Source organism: Oryzias melastigma, linkage group LG13, assembly GCF_002922805.2.
Source record: "Oryzias melastigma strain HK-1 linkage group LG13, ASM292280v2, whole genome shotgun sequence".
In the NCBI taxonomy this organism is placed as follows: Eukaryota; Metazoa; Chordata; class Actinopteri; order Beloniformes; family Adrianichthyidae; genus Oryzias; species Oryzias melastigma.
Genome location: NC_050524.1, coordinates 9,072,240 through 9,088,855, shown reverse-complemented (window position 1 = coordinate 9,088,855; position 16,616 = coordinate 9,072,240). Strand labels below are relative to the sequence as shown.

Genomic DNA, 16,616 nt, shown 5'->3' with positions numbered 1-16,616 from the left:
AGAATCGATGATTGATGGACGTGTAGGGTTTAGCAGTGCTCTTCAACACCTCATTTAACAGCTCAGATATGCCTTGCCTGTGTCATTTCAGCAATTATTGCTTTACCTGTAGGGTGTCCAGGTGGACAGGATGTGCGTCTATGGGTGTTGAGGGTGGTTGATCAGGGCTGAGCCGCATGCAACCTTGCTGTCCAAGGGAGACAGTTATGTATTGTAATGTATTCCGGTGACATCCTCCCATTCTGTTTACAGGGCTGAGCTGCCTTCATTAGCGCAAGTTCACAGCCCGTGTCTTCTGACAGTTGTCCTTGGAACCCTGGGGCTTTTTCCTCCAAAAGTTCACTGCAGTGTAGCAGAGAGGGACACACGCCTCCACACTTTTCCTCTCTGCTTGGTCTGCTCTTTTGTTCAATTATAGATTAGCGGTAGTAGCAAAGACTCTGGAGACATGTTTGTATTATAGCTGGCTTCAGTGTCTTTCTTTGGACAATGCTCAGAGCGGTGTTTTGTTTTGACTTCTTTTCTCTATTCTGTTTTTATTCTTTACACTTATATTAATGGTGATTTTTAATTCTAACGGCATGTTTCAAATAGTTAAAGAAGCTCCTCGACTACATGAAATCATCATTCTTGCATACGCGTATAGCCCATGGTGTTCACACTGGACAAGCATGGAGGGACGTCTTCTTCTTTTTCTGCTGTTTACAAGCACTTGTCTGCCACCTACAGTTGGAACAGGCTTAGTCTAAAACGCCAAAGTGATACAATTCTATCAAATCTTTCTTAAGGCTTTTTCTTTCACAGCTCTATTCCGATACATGAAGGACTTGGTGTCATGGGATTCCAGCCAGGCACAAACCACAATTGCAAATTTCTCCTCCATGATCAATTTTCAAATGATTGGCACTTCCATGAATTATATGGGACCCCATTCATGCATTACTACCAAATCCAAGTTCCTAATAGGTCAAAGTTCAGCGTTGTTTAACTGTCAAGGTGCGTTCTATGGCCGCACATTATAAACGTAGAGTCCGAAAACAGTCACGGCAACTTACATAGGGACAGGTCAATGTGAGAGTTTAGCGTAAACTTTACATAGACTTAGCATAGACTTTACAAAGACTTTAGCATATACTTTAGCATAGACTTGACAAAGACTTTACATAGACTTCACATATACTTTAGCATAGACTTTAGCATAGACTTTACTTGGACTTTAGCAACAATTTTAAATAGATTTTAGTATAGACTTTAGCAGATTCTTTTGCATAGACTTTAGCATAGACTTTTTATAGACTTTAACAATGATTTTACATAGACTTTAGCAACAACTTTACATGGACTTCAGCATAGACTTTACGTAAACTTAGCATAGACTGTACATAGACAGTTGAGATTTTACATAGACTTTAGCAAAGACCTTACATAGACTTAGCATAGACTTTACATAGACTTAGCATGAACTTTACATAGACTTAGCATAAACTTTACATAGACTTAGCATGAACTTTACATAGACTTTAGTGTAGATTTTACGTAGACTTAGCATAAACTTTACATAGACTTGATAGACTTTACATAGACTTTTGTTTTGGAAGTCATCACTTGAATTTGCGTTCCCGAGGGTGATGTGAACGTAGCTTTTAAAGGTTAAACAAAAATGTAATATAACAGAGCTGGGTAAAAGTGCACTGACTGTTTTTAAAAAGCTAAATTTATCAGTTATGATGTCATTCAGTAGCTACATGACTTGAAGTTTAAAAATCTGGATTTACCCATCATTCTTCTCTTTTTTTGAAGACAAAGAAAGTGCGAGTGATGGACTAGGGTAAAACAAATTGTGCAAATCCATTTAGTGACTTGTGACAATGCAGACCTTTAATGAACTGGATAGATAATGCCTGATGGGTAGAAAATGACAATAAGGAAATACAAAGTTTAAAGCTCAGTTGGGTTCATCCAGTGGTTCAACCAATCTGAAATTCAGAAACCACACCTTGAATATTTGCATCTTTGAGCTCTAAATATGTATAAAAATGACTAAAATATGAGTTCACAACCACAAAAATAATATTACAATTGGGAAGGAACAGGTCTTCTTTTCTAAACTATGGTTTCTTAAAGTTGTTTTTTGTATGTTTGTTTTTTTATTTTAGTTTTGAGGCAGAATGGAATCCGTCAACTCTATCTGTCCTATAGAACCTGTGTAGATCTGGAGAAAACACATACTTTCACCCTCAGTTCACTTCAAATCATAATTTTATTGAATCTAGATATTGTTGTAGAACAATCCACTCAGACGTGGGGAGACTGTTCACAGAAAATTAGAAAACGTTTTTCTCAGAAGAATTTTTTTTTTACAAACCACTTTCGGCTTCCCAAATTTCTCTTGCATATCTGTACCGGTTAATTATGTCGAAACGTAACTCGAAACTGAATCATTCACACCGTATGTCACGCAACCATTGCTCAAGACATTTTTTTCCCACAGGTGAGTCGTACCTGAGACCTGTTCTAAATTGTTTGTGATTGTCACTTGATGGACAGCATTGTTTAAAATGCTCCAGGTCTGATCTGCCAAATATTATTCACTCATATTCGCTCCCACCTGCAATTACCTGCTGGTTGAGCAGTCATTGAGCTGGAAACACTTCGTCAGTTATGCGTTGCTTTCCCTCCAGGCTAGACTTCTGCATATTTGGATGTCAGGTAGATTTGTGCAGCAAAGTGTTTCATTAGATTCTAACGATTATTTCTTGATTGAAGGACAAGCAGATGATAGATGGAGGAAAACCTGTCGTCTTCGTAATATTTGTAGGGGCGTGAATTGAAAAGCAGGCATAAGAAGCTCAGTGTGTCATGTGGCGTTTGTAGGACAGAAAAGTGACATTTTTTAAACCAATTAAACAGCTTTTATTTTCACATCACTTAAATAAGCAGTGCACTGCTCGATAAGATCCACAGACTTTTCCCGCAACACAAACCAAGCCTGGCTGCCCCACATTTTCAAACCGGATCATTCTTCACCCTGAGCAAGACAGTCAGGATGTTTGGAAGCACTTCTGCCGCCTCATGAGTTGGAGCAACCTGATTGCATTAGACTGCAGCTGCATGCAGCTCTGCTTTCTGACAAGAGAAACAAAATGACTGTGACTTCTTCTGACAGAGCACTGTAGCAACACACTGTAATGTAATTTCTTCTGAAATATAAATGAGTTTGCGTCCCTTTTGGAGATAGCCTAGATATAACCAAACAAAAGAAGACACTTTCACTCACCAGTAGCCTCACTATTTCCCGCAGTGTGTCACCAGCAGTGATGCTGACTGAATCTGAACCAGTCTAAGTTTGATCACGCTGTTCTCAGTTGTGTTGATGCGTTTCACTGGGTCAGGTGTTATTCCAGAATGAACTCGTAGAAAAAAAAGTGTGGCACAGTTGTCGGCTGTTGTTTTCATTGTCTTACATGTGAGATCTGAGTGTTAAAGTACAAAAAAGAAGTTTATTTTTTGCTCCACAAAGATTTAAAAATAAACATGATTTAGGTTCATCAGGAGAGGATAAGCACATCAGTGTTAGAATTAATAAAGGACATATATATATGGCATTCTAAAATAAAGCCATTTCACTTTACATTTAATGTCTAAGTTTTTCATTATTTTATTTTTAAAGCAAAACTTTAGAGACAGTTGTTTAACAAAGATTGCTATACACACTCACCAACTACTTTATTCGGTACACCACCAGGTTGGACCCATTTCGCCTTCACAATTTCCTTCATCGAGGTACTAGAAACATTCCTCGGAGAGTTTGGTCCATATTGACATGACCACATCACACAGGGATGATGTCAATCTCTTGTTCATCCCAAAGGTGATCTATTGGGTTGAGATCTGGTGACGCTGGATGATATTAGAGTCCAGTGAACTCATTATCATGTTCAAGAAACTAGTTTGAGATGATTCCAGCTTTATGACATGTTGCCATATCCTGCGGGAAGAAGCCATCAGAAGATGGTACACTATGTTCATATAGGGATGGACATGGTCTGTAACAATACTCAGGTAGGCTGTGGCGTTGTAACCATGATCAGTTGGTACTAAGGGGCCCAAAGTGTGCCAAGAAAATAGCCCAAACCATTACACCACCAGGCTGAACTGTTGGTATAAGGTACGATGGATCTATGGTTTCATGTTGTTGGCACCAAATTCTGACCCTACTATCCATATGTTGCTACAGACCAAACAGCATTTTTTTTTTACTTCTATGGTCCAATTTTGGTGATCCTGTGTGAATTGTAGCCTCAGTTTCCTGTTCTTGGCTGACAGGAGTTTCACCCGGTGTGTTCTTCTGCTGCTGCAGCCCATCTGCCTCAAGGTTGTTGTGCATTAGAGATGTTCTTCTGCAGACCTCCGTTGTAACCAGTGGTTATCTGAGTTACTGTTGCCTTTCTATCAGCTGGGACCTTCTCCATACAATGTTTAAAGTTACTTTCAATCTTTCTTCTACATTCCAAATGCATTGAGCTGCTGCCATGTGGTTGGCTGATAAAACATTTGCATTAATGAGCCGTTGAACACATGCATCCAATTAAGTGGTCAGTGAACGTACATTTTAGTGTTTATCTAATCCTATGAGGGTATTTTAGTTGTATGGAGATAAACTGTATTACCTAGTCAGTTGTTCAGAAGTTTCTGTGTCCTAATAGGCTAGTTTCTGCATAGTTGGGCATTTCTTTCACACATTTCACTGCAGACAAAATGAGAATATGCTTCCTCTTGGTTTCTGACGCAAATGTATAAAAGTACATTTAATGGTAACAGTTACTCTCAAAAATACTGTTCTGATGCAGAGTGGCAAAGACATTTTAAATAGTACAAGCTCATAACACTTTTCACTGCAAAAGGTCAACTGAGAATTATAATTGGCTCTCTAGTTTAATAAGATTTGCAGAGCAGCTGTAGCTTTTCTTGTTAAATTCTAAAGTTATGACACTTTGATTACAAAAGTCGCAACTAGCTGGGTAGTTTTGGTCATTTTTTAAAACTTTATAACTCAATTTAGTGTGACTGGGTTGCACAGTAACAGTGACACAATTTAACATCAAGTAAAATCAATTTATTTAATACATTTTAACTGCAATAATTGAGAAATTTTTATTGTAAAATTGTGAAAAATTTTCCCGACTAACATAAAGATCTCAGCAAAACCTTAAAAATCCTTATATGGGATTATCTTATCTTTTGTCCAATTGTTTTACAAAATCTCAAAGCCGTTTATGTCCCGGTTTTAACATGTTAATTGTTTCCTTCTACTTCCTTAAACCTGCAGTGTTACCTGCAGTTGTCCTTTTCTGCCCTTTTCCACGCTTGTCACATTCATCTCCTGGAAGTTTTTCCGTACAGCTCAAGCGGCTCTGGTCTCACTAGCAGCAGTTTTACGGAGTGTGAGACATTTCGTGGCTTTCGCCCCAACCCAGCTGGTCTAAGACGTCATATGGAAGGCTATTACCACCCCATAAATCTATGTAGGTCTCAATAAACTTCTCTTTCAGTCTCTTCTGTTGTGCTAACACTGATGTGGAGCATCATTAAATTTTGAGAAAGGATGCAAAAAAAAAGAGTTTAAAGATCCACTCCAAAGAAAATTGTGTTTTTTTGTGTTTTTAACATTTTCTTGTAGCATGTTTCCCATAAAGAAGGGCATTTATAAAATATTTTAAGATAAAAGCAGCATTTCTGAGTATTTCTTTATTCAAACCCTGCTCGAACAGGAACTTGGGTTTTTGACTCAGTAACTGCCATTGGTGCCTCAAAGTTCACTTGCAGATAAATATATCCACTAACATTTTCATTTTCTTTGTCTGAGCTGCCGTCTGGCTGTAAACTGTACGGCTGGATTGCTCCAACATTGCTCACCATTTGTCTGTTTTGGTTATTTTGCTATGCTAATGTTAGCTTGGGCTTGCGAGGTGCTTCAAGCTAGCGGGAGAGAGTGTAAACAAAGGAATGCTGGGAAATTAGCACAGCTAACTTGCGCGCCAACCATCGACTGTGTAGAGAACTGGACAGTGGCTGTGAAGTCACCAATAGAAAAGGCCTTACCTTTAGTTCCAGCAAAATGAAGCCAATTCAGTCGCCATTTTTTGCAATGCGATTGTTGCTATTTGAAAGCGGATGACAGTGATTGGTCCAATTTAATGTTTCTATGGCAACTACTGTAACCAATCATGAGTACGATTGTTGGAAGTCCACACCCCTTCTACAGACAGTGAGCTCGGGAGAATCTGTCAATCAAACATACAGGTGGGGGCCAGAGGGGACAACATTCTTTCACTGAGCCATCTGATTGGTCAATTTATAACTTGAATAACTTGAGATACAGAGAAATATCATGAAAAAAAAAAAAAAAAAATTAGGATCATCAAGGGTTAGAAAAGGGTTAGAGTAAGAAAAGGATACCAGTTCCAGAATGGTTATTCTGACAAACAGAATGACTGTATAATAGCTGTTTATTTCTCTATAAAGTCTATGGGATTTTGGCTTCTTGGAGTCAGCAGGTACTTCCTGTACAGAAATTTAAGGAGGAGGGGCCATACTGTCCAGTTCTTTTCTACAGTCAATGGCCCCAACAGTTCCGCCCACAAACCAGAATCAAATTTCTATTAAGCTCTTGCTGCACTGCAGGATATACTGTACTTCTTTAAAGAAAAGTCTTTTTAATGTTCGACCACTAGGAACGATATACCAATAGAAAAAACATATAGTGGAGGTTTAGTTTTGCTGCTTTTTGAATGTACACCATTTCCCACAAATATTGCAGTAATTTTCACAAGAATCAACAATTAATTACATTTAGGTCAATTTATAACTGAGTTTACACTAAAGGGAATCACATTAACTGAAAAATTGGTGTAAAATAACTTTTCCTACAGCTGCCAGATGGTTGAACTCTCATTGATTCCTTCTACAGCACCCCCTTTCTCCCTGTGCTCCTAAAGCAAGTGTATAAAAATTGGCTTCCAATACTCCTTTGAGACTCCAATATTGAATAGAATGATTTAAAACCAAGAAAAAGCAATATATCACCCAGCAAACGTATATTAAATGAAGGTAATTGTGTTTCTTTAAAGGCACATAAAAAATGGGAGGACTGCCAAGGGGCAGAAAGCTAGTGATGCTGTTGGTTTAATATTGAAGTTATTACAATGAGGCTCTGGCCAAGTAATGATGCCACTTATAGTCTCAGAGAACTGTAAAATAATTGCAAATAAAAATAGCAATATTTTACTTTATAGATGAGGCTTTGGTTACATTTTTATCTGAGCTTTAGTATTTTATTTTATATTTTACATCTCGGATTGATCATTCCATTAAAATGTAAAAAATAAGGTTCATTGTATGCCGTATTATATTTTGATCGGCACACTTTGTGTTATTTCTATAAACAGATACTTAATATTTGTACTATAATAACACAAATGTGTGTATTTACTGTACTGTATAGATATTTGCAGCCCCCGTCTGCAGTTCCCAGGAGCAGACAAGCGCTCTGAACACAGAAAGCAGAAGGACTGCTGAGTTAAGTGTTTGTCTTGATGTGTGTGCGTTGAGTGTAAATCAGGTCAGCCGGGGTTAATCCACACGGATTACCAACAACATTTAGCAGGAGACGTTCACATCTCCTCCCTCCATCCTCAGCGCGCCGTCCTGGTCACCTATGCCTTCACCCCCCTTTAAATTTCAAACAAAACACGGTTCAACCGGACCTTTTAAGGTCGCCATGAATAATGGGGTCTGACAGAGAAATCCCAGGGTAAAGCTCCATGTCTGCAGCTAACGTCTCTGCTACTCAGACTTTCAGCACATTAGTAAAATCCTGTTTGGATTCTTCTCTAACACAAGTTCTCCAATCTTTAAGAAATAGTTTCCTCTTGGTAGTAAATATAGCTTTTTTTTGTTTGTTTTTGTCTCAAAAGACACTTTTTTATGGCAAATGTTGATTCTAAGGTGCTACTCTTCATGAAAACACTCTTCTGGGACCACAAAGAGATCCTTATATTTATGCTTTACTCTCTCACTGATTTGCTGAGCCACACATTTTCCATATGTCAAAGTCTTAAAAAGGCCCTCAGGTTACATGCAGATTGTGAAAAGGTCTGGAACAGCAACCACAGTCGTAGTTCTTCTGGGCTCAGAGAAAACTTGACCTCAGTTGTGATTCTGAAAACAGTTATTTGTAAAAGTCCACTTTGATTTATATTTTTGATGTAATAAACAAAAACAATTTTGTTATTTTTGTCCACAAATAGTAACATAGGAAAAGCTGCTGGTGTGGTGTCATACATTTGACTGCTTTCTGCCAAAAGAACTACGTATACAAATACCTATTTTCTTAAATGTGGTGAGTACCTTGAAACATACATAAACTTGTTGAATAAGTCAAGTAAATTCTGGGCCTCTCTTTACAAAACTTCAAAGGTAGCTTCTGTTTACTTAGTATCTTTACTTACTATGGTAAATACCATGAACATACAGTAAGAAGTAAATTCAAAGTACTTTATTTGTACTTAACTTGTTCTTTCATGTGGTAAGTACTACAAAAGACATGGTAACACAACATATCAATAAGTACATATTATGAAAAATACAGTGTGTACAGCATAAATACCTGCTAGGGAACTAAAAAAGTACAATGTAGACGCCCTGTAAGTACTAACTAGGTACCAAAAAGTACCATGTAAATACTTCTTAAATAACATGTGTTATCAAATGTTTAGAAGAAAAAAAAAATGATGTTCTTGTTCTACAGTGGCATCATAGTTAGACAAATGGGAATAAAATGCAGCATATACATATAAGGCTGTACTCCTCAGTTTATTTTCTCAGTGTTGAAGTTTGGTTAAATATAAACATAACTGGAGTAAAAGTCAAGTTGTTTACCTTAAGAAAGGTTTTGGTTTCAGAAGGAAACTGCTCCAATTGGAGTTGCCATGCTTGAACAGCAGTGACTTATAAACAATATGGTACAGCACTAAATATATGCAGGAAAATCACTTTTCCTTCTCGTTTGCACTAAAATTTTCTTGTTTTTGTTTATTTAAAGAAGGAACCTCCATGTAGGGGGTTAAAAACTCGCTTTAACAACGATTTAACTGATATCATAGTTTGTGGTTAGGAAATATGATTTAAAGTTGCTATTGGTAAATGTGAATAATCCAATTAACTGACCTAAAATTGATCCAGGATATATTTAGCCAAAAATGGAACCGTTGTGACTCAGAGATAAATACCTGAACAGTGTAGGTGACGCTTTTCAGATTCCTTGTATTTCTTGTGAGATAATCAAGTGTAAATAAATATGTGTACAAGCAAAAAGTAAACAAGAGTTTAAAAAGTTCAGATCTCCACATCAAAATAATACAAAGTATTAGAACATTCTACCACACTGTATGATCACATGTCTTTGTAAAATTCAGTGTTTCCACATATTGGACTGTAATGATGGATTGATCATTTTTTGCTGTCATCACGTGTCTTGTCTGCTGGGATGATAGTTTTTGCGTTATAGTAAAACAAACCACAATCGATCAATTCATTTCTATTAATAATTTGCCACAGACCGATCAATCTGGTTGGATAATAGAAATAGAAACTCCTACTAACATCATCATTACTACGACAATCTCTTGGCTTCTTTTTTCTATTTTTCCTTTTTTTTTTTTTTTTACTTTTGCCTGTCATGATTATCTGTTGATCAAATCAACTCTCTACAGTTGAATTTACTATTATTTTGGTATTTTTCATTTTTCAGGAACATTTTTAATATGATGAAATTGTGTCTGATAACTACAAATTAGAAGGATACTTAATATTTCACAATTTTCATGTATTGCAAATTCATTTTAATCAACTGTTACAAAGGTAGGCATTTGTTGCGTTTATTGTGTTATTTTAATTGCATTGTTAAAAGATTGCCATTTATTTAGTTGCATAACTAACATTTGTGTTTGACTCTTTTTTTGTTCAGCCTGTCGGTGCGTTGAATCCAAAGCGAGCTGCGTTTTATGGTGACCGTTATGGAACATGGGAGGACGACCAGACACCGTCTTGTCATTACACCTCCCATTACTCCAGCACTTCCACCACCCTGCACTGGCTTGTCAGAATAGTGAGTAAAATCCCGTCTTTAAAGCCGTTGATGGGACTGTTGTACTGTCTTTAAACCCCCTGAAATAGTCCAGGAAGGAAGTCAAGCTCAGACTCCTGAAAAGCTTTTTTTTTTTTTTTTTGCCTGCATTGGTTGATTGTCACTTGTCAGACTTGATGATCCTGTTACTTTGAGGTCTGTCGGCTTCTGCAGAGGAAGCAGCTCAACATTTCAATTTGATTGGGGCTGAGTTAGACCAATGGCGCTCAGAAAACACATTTCACAGGCCAGTAAACCAGCATATGTGAACTAAATAAAGAGTGGCTGGGTAATGATTTACAGGGGCTGCTGTGACAGGTTTATGTGTTTCAGGCAACCCGGTGAGCGTTGGAGACATGTCCATCAAGGTTACTGAGCACTGTCCTCATTTACTGTGGAAAAGAAAGCACACACACACACTTACGGAGTGCTTCCCATAACAAAGCACTTAAATCCTTCACAGCTTCTTAAGGAACATGAAATATTTTTGCTTTCATAACTGTTTTTGTGGGAAAATTGAAACAGCTTTACTAAATTTATATGATACCCCTCTTCATTATTGCCAAAATGGAGCTGATGAAGTGAGGGGAGCTCCTTGACAACCATTAGACTGGTCTCAGTGGGTCTTTCCCACAATTCCTTTCTTCTTCTGATGAGTGATCCACAAGCTCCAAGGCAGGGGCTTTCTATCCCGGCCGCAGAAAACCAAATTTAAGCCAATTACTGTTGTAGCTATACGTCCTCCAGAGCACTAATTGATTCTCCCTCTGGACACAGTAAAGGAGGAATCATTTCTTTGGTCTGGGAATGTCAACGCTGACGATAATATGCTAAATGTTATTCAGTGCCTATAAAAATGGAACGGTTGCAGCCAAAATGTGCAATAATCATGCTTTTAAACTACAGTTTTAAACTGGCTCATTGTCTCTTTTTATATCTTTTTATATTGATCTTTTTCATAGGAACCTTTCACCACCTTCTATCTTTGTTCCAATAAAAACAAGTTTGACCATCCGGATCGCACGTTTTCTTCTATTGCTCGCTCCTGGAGGAGCTGCCAGAGGGACACCTCCGATGTGAAGGTGAGACGTACAAAACTTTATGTTTGTAATTTATTTCTTCTTCGAGACCATTTGACCGGACTGAGTCGAGACAGAAGTGTTTGAAAAAAAAAGGGAAATAAACGAATTTAAAATACAGTATGTAGTTTATTCAGGGGCGGAGCTTCATGGGGGAAATGGGGGGCCGCTTCCCCCTCAGCAAAGAGTTTTTACCTCCCATTTTTGAATGAATATTAATGTTATTTTGTAGATCCTTACAACGATTCACAAATCACGCTCATTTATTCACAGATGGAACCATGATTCTTACTTTTCAATATACTATGTTAGGTGTTATGTCTTTTTACTGGATATATTAAATGAAAATAATATGTATTTAATCATCATTTTTACTTTTTTTTACAACAGGAGATAAACAAAACTGATAAAAAACACAAAGATTCATATAGAAAGAAATAGTGTTTGTCACTTTAAGCACGTTTTCTTTTTTTTTCCGTCAACCTGGTCGAGTTCAGCAGTAACATAAACAGCATAAAAAAAACAAAAAAAATCACTGTTGTTTTTATTATTTATCAACAGATTTTGAAAATGCTCTCCACAATTTTGATGATGCTAGCTGAAGATGCTGAAATTGATAGCCAAAAATGCTATCTCTGATAGCTGAAAATGCTATAGCTGATAGCAAGCTAAAATATTAGCTAAATGCCAAATTAACCTAAAACAAAAAAAATAGGTTAGCCAAAACAGCTAGCATGTAGCTGAAATATTAGCTAAACTCCACAATAACCTAAAATAAGCCTAAATTAGTCTCAACAGCTGGCATTTAACTAAAATTATAGCTAAACTCCAAAACAACCTAAAAAACAAAAAAAAGCCTAAATTAGCCAAAACAACTAGCATGTAGCTGCAAAATTAGCTAAACTCCAAAATAACCTAAAGAAAATCTTAATGAATGCCAAAACAGTCCAAAAAGCTCTCAGAATGGTAATATTTAAAACGTCAAAACTGTAACTTTTTATCAGCTTTTTTTTGCCTACTACAGAATCTACTGGAATTACGTTGATTGTGTTAATGGTTGAAAAGTTACAGTAAATCAAAGAACATAAACACTGGAGCTCGGGTGTTAATGGGTTAAACATTACAAAAATGACAAAAGCAATATTTTAAAATGAAATCTTGATTCCCCCCAAATTATGTGTTTACATGTTTAATATATTCCTTCCAAAGTCCCCCCTCCTTATGAGTTTATTTGTAGGTATATATCCTTTACAGCCTATTTTACATTAACAGGAGTTTTTACTAAAAATGCACAACCTGCTTTACTTCCTCTGCATTTCCAAAAAACAAAATATAATTGGCTCATCTACAGCAGAAATTCAACCACACTGCTCCTAAACACCCAGTGCATATTTGTTTTATCCCGTGCTAAAAAGCAAACAGTTTCAAAGATAGACTGATCTTTCACAAAGCCGGCGTTTGAGAGAAGAACAAAGCCCTCTCTGCGGATGCACGCAGCTCTCTCCGAAATTGCTGAACCCTGCTGATTCGCCTCCATTTTGCCCACTGCATAACACGCAGCAGGGATAGACGGTGACCTCAAAGTGTCATATATTTCCAGCACACCCTGCGTCGGGTAGTGTTGCCCCAGGCAATTAATAAAGCATTAATGACAAAAGCTATTTAAAATGTAGTCTTTTATGTACAGACAGGGCTTTTACTCGGCAGGATCTGCGGAAAAGCAGCCAACAATCCATGTGAGGGAGAGGTGGAACGCTACAAGCCAGCGAACAACCAGAATAGTCAAACACCACCCTGTTAACAAATACCACCATCTTTCTACTACGTGTACGTCTGCGTGCATTTGTTTTTACACAGGAAGGAGGCTGCTATCTATTAGAAGAAGCAGCAGTGCATAGTGCAGGGTAAAGCAAGCTTGCAAACAGTATTTCATAATGTATTAGAGGAGGAATTACTTGTGGAGCACCAAGAACAGGAGTTTGTGCCAGCGATAGATGATTACGTCCTGCTGGATTTCTTAAAATATTCTTTCTATGTAGATTTGCAAAACCTGATCAATTATTTTTTTGTAAAACTTTTAACAAAAGTGCAAATCAATAAGGTGTTAAAGATCCCAATGACAGAAGCAAAACAAAAAAAAAAACACATTTAAGAAATCAAAGAAAAAAATCTATAAATCAAACTGAAATGTTAACAATGAAACACATCAATCGACTCGAAAAAGTTTAGGACATCACTGATTGCGTGATGGTGTTTAACGTTTAAAAAAGAGGGACAGAAGTTGAAGGATTTTTGCCCAAACGTTAGTCCTTCTCGATGAAGCAATCACCACATTTTTGTAGTGGGTGTGGTCTCTTTAAAGTCCCTCTCCGATCATCTGGTGATCTATTTTAAAAGTATTTCCAGTGCTTGTTTAGTTGTGATGATGACATATTTAGCCAAAACCAAAAAACTCATGTCGATTTCTAGGACATAGTTTCTGCAGAGCGGCTGGAGTTCAATAGAAATTCACCTCTGAGTTTTGGGCTGAGTAAGTCTGCCTCCACATCCCATCATCCATCTGTTTACGTTCTCTCCCACTAGCTTACAGCCCCTAGCAACCCGAACCTAAGATTATCAATGCCACAAAAATGGCGAGCAATATTGGAGCTATCCAGCCGTAAAGTTTTTTCAGCCAGATGCCAGCTCAGACAAAAAAAAAAAAAAAAAAAAACGAAGACATTTACAAATCTAGTTGTCCACATTAAAATGGAACAGAGCAGGCAGCTTGTGGCTTGTCATTATAGGTTCTACGTTACACTTACAAGCTTTTTCTAACAATATTTTTCGGTCGTCTCCTGATTCACAACTATTTGAATTTAAAAAAGTACTCAAGAACGCACTTTTGAGTTTGATTGTTTTCATGTGTGTCCTCCATCATCAGAAAATGCCACAAGAACATATTAAAAACACAATTTTCATCTGATGTGGGTCTTAGTGTGGGAAATATCGTATGTCTGTATTTCTTGACAATTAACTTAGTGTTTGAAAAGGTAAACAAACATCATCATCCAGTCAGCAATGTTTCATCATACCTACCTTTTCTGGTTACTTTTTAGCTTTCCTGAAAATTACTTTTGTTTTCCAAATTGTTTAATTGTCTGAATGCTCGTTTAAAGCATTCACACTATAGTGATTGTCCTGCTCCTTTCCGTACGTTTTTCAGTCCCACTTTCAGCTGTTTCAGTAATCTTGATATCAAAACGTTCAGCACATTACTGCTTGTACTTTTGGTATTCATAAACGTTATAGTTTTTGAAATGTTGAGCAAAACATTCCCCTAGGAAATGAATGAGAACTTGTTAAACTCCTTGGAATTTAAAATGTAGCTTTAATTTAGGAACATGCTAGCTGTTTTTGACTAAGACATTTTTCAATTTTTTAAGGCACATTTGGAGTTTAGATAATATCTTAGCATTATGTTAGATCTTTTGGCAAAATTATTTTTTTTTAGGTTCTTTAGACAAATTTGGTGTTTATCTAATATTTTAGCAGTAAGCTAGCTGTTTTGGCAAAACATGTTTACATTTTGGGGGCTAATTTGGCATTTAGCTAATATTTTGGCAAGCTTTCAGCTTTAACGGTTTCAGCTATCGGCTTGACCATTTTTAATATCAGTTTCAGCATTTTCAGTGATCAGCCATCAGCTCTGGCATCTTCACATTCAGCTTACAGCTTTCACACTTGCATTATTGCAGGTAATGACATATATCTAGTTTATATTATGTTTTTAATTGTTTTTGGAATTGTGTTCTTTCTTTCTTTCTTGGAATTAAGTTTTTTTTTCTGGAATTTAGTTTCTTTTTCTAAAATGTAATGATTTTTTTTAATAGTAATTAGCTTTGCTTTTTTAATTGTTATAATCTTTAAGATGTTGTAACGATGTGTTGATATGATTTGCACTTTCATGGCTTATCTTGAATTGAAAATTCGAAAGCACTAGGAGCTGTTGAACGAGATTCCATCATTCTGAATTATTCTCCTTTATACCATGGTCCGGGTGAATACTCGATTCTGATTGGCTGCTGGGTGTGGATTAAAAAGTGATATACCACAGTGATAAACCACACCTAAAAAAGAAGTTCCGGTCACACAGACCAAACCTTCAATATTGCTTCTTTAAAACACATTTTTCCTTCATCATTTGGACAAAACAAGCAGTAATGGATTAACTTTCTGTATGTTTTGTGCAGGCAATGATTTAGACAGACTATCAGGGGGTGCACATTTGGGTGTACTGGGAGTTTGGGGTGTCTTATCCCTCCACAGCCCTAAAATGCTCATCGTATGAGTTCATGCATCTTCTTCTTTGATCTGTTTGATATGTCTTATGCATGCTATGTTGAATGCTCTTACTGACACTACCCCTTTACCAGGCTTGTGACAGGCATTTTGTTTTCGGTAGTAATTTTTATTTCTTTAGTTAATTGTGAATTTTTGCAGCCTTCCCTTTTATTGGGGCAGTCACAGTCTATATCCGGTCTTGGCTTTGTGTGAAAAAAAAAAAAAAAAATGGACTCAAACTTCTCCAATTAAAATTATAGGCAGTTCGGCTCCGTGATGGACTGAACATAAAAACACAGCCCCCACAGCTGAAGTAAGATTAGGGTCACTTCTGGACCTCCGCTTTAAACAGAGCTCGTACGTACCAGGGTCTCACTTTCATTAACCTTCGTCTCCTGCTGCGGTGATGACGACAACACCGAGAGGCTAAACCTCCGATGGAGATGACCTCCTGAAAAAAAAAGCAAGTCAAATGGAAACAACTACACACTGACCGGGAACCATCAGTATTGGGCCAAACTGTCATTAAAGTTAAATTCTCTCCTTACCTCTCATTTGTTTCTGCGTGAGCACAATTATCTGGGCTGTGCTGCAACAGCTGCCCATCGGCAAAGAGAAACCGAATTTTCTTGGAAGTAGTGGGCACACATCCACACATGTGGGCGTGCACACACACAAAAGCTGTCACTATGTTGTCTGAAGGTATCCAGCAGCACTCCGCCGCTGACAGATTTTGACGAACATGTCATTAAGGTGACACAGTGTAAAGCAATGGAGCCTTGTGTGATTGACTTGTTAGCCCATTACGATGCTGTTGCAGAATTAATGGCTGCCATGGGAGGGTGGCTTGAAAACGGAGCTGGCAGTTTTAACGGCTTGGCGGTGAGTTACGGCAGGATGTTTACTGCCGAAAAAAGGAGGGAAAGTGTGGCGGTGCGTGCGCCTGTGCATGTGTGGAGACGGACAGGAAGGGTTTCTTCACTCGCTGCCCTGTCGTGTGCAGAGGGTGAAATGTGACCAACAGCAGG

The 16,616-nt window shown here is 37.5% G+C and overlaps 1 protein-coding gene and 1 long non-coding RNA gene across 2 annotated transcripts in view; one reads left to right on the top strand and one right to left on the bottom strand.

Moving 5' to 3' along the window:
• The window catches only part of nbeab (neurobeachin b), a gene marked incomplete in the record, with an annotated part of 255,493 nt that overhangs the window by 211,316 nt on the left and 27,561 nt on the right, over positions 1 to 16,616 (top strand). The window contains 2 exon segments of the mRNA XM_036214796.1: positions 10,028 to 10,168; positions 11,149 to 11,268. Of these exon segments, the coding sequence (XP_036070689.1) occupies positions 10,028 to 10,168; positions 11,149 to 11,268 (261 nt within the window).
• LOC112150015 lies at positions 2,128 to 4,640 on the bottom strand. Its single transcript, XR_002919872.2, has 3 exons — positions 3,719 to 4,640; positions 3,278 to 3,473; positions 2,128 to 3,126 (listed from the first exon to the last, which is right to left on the bottom strand). It is a non-coding gene; the product is annotated as an uncharacterized LOC112150015 (long non-coding RNA).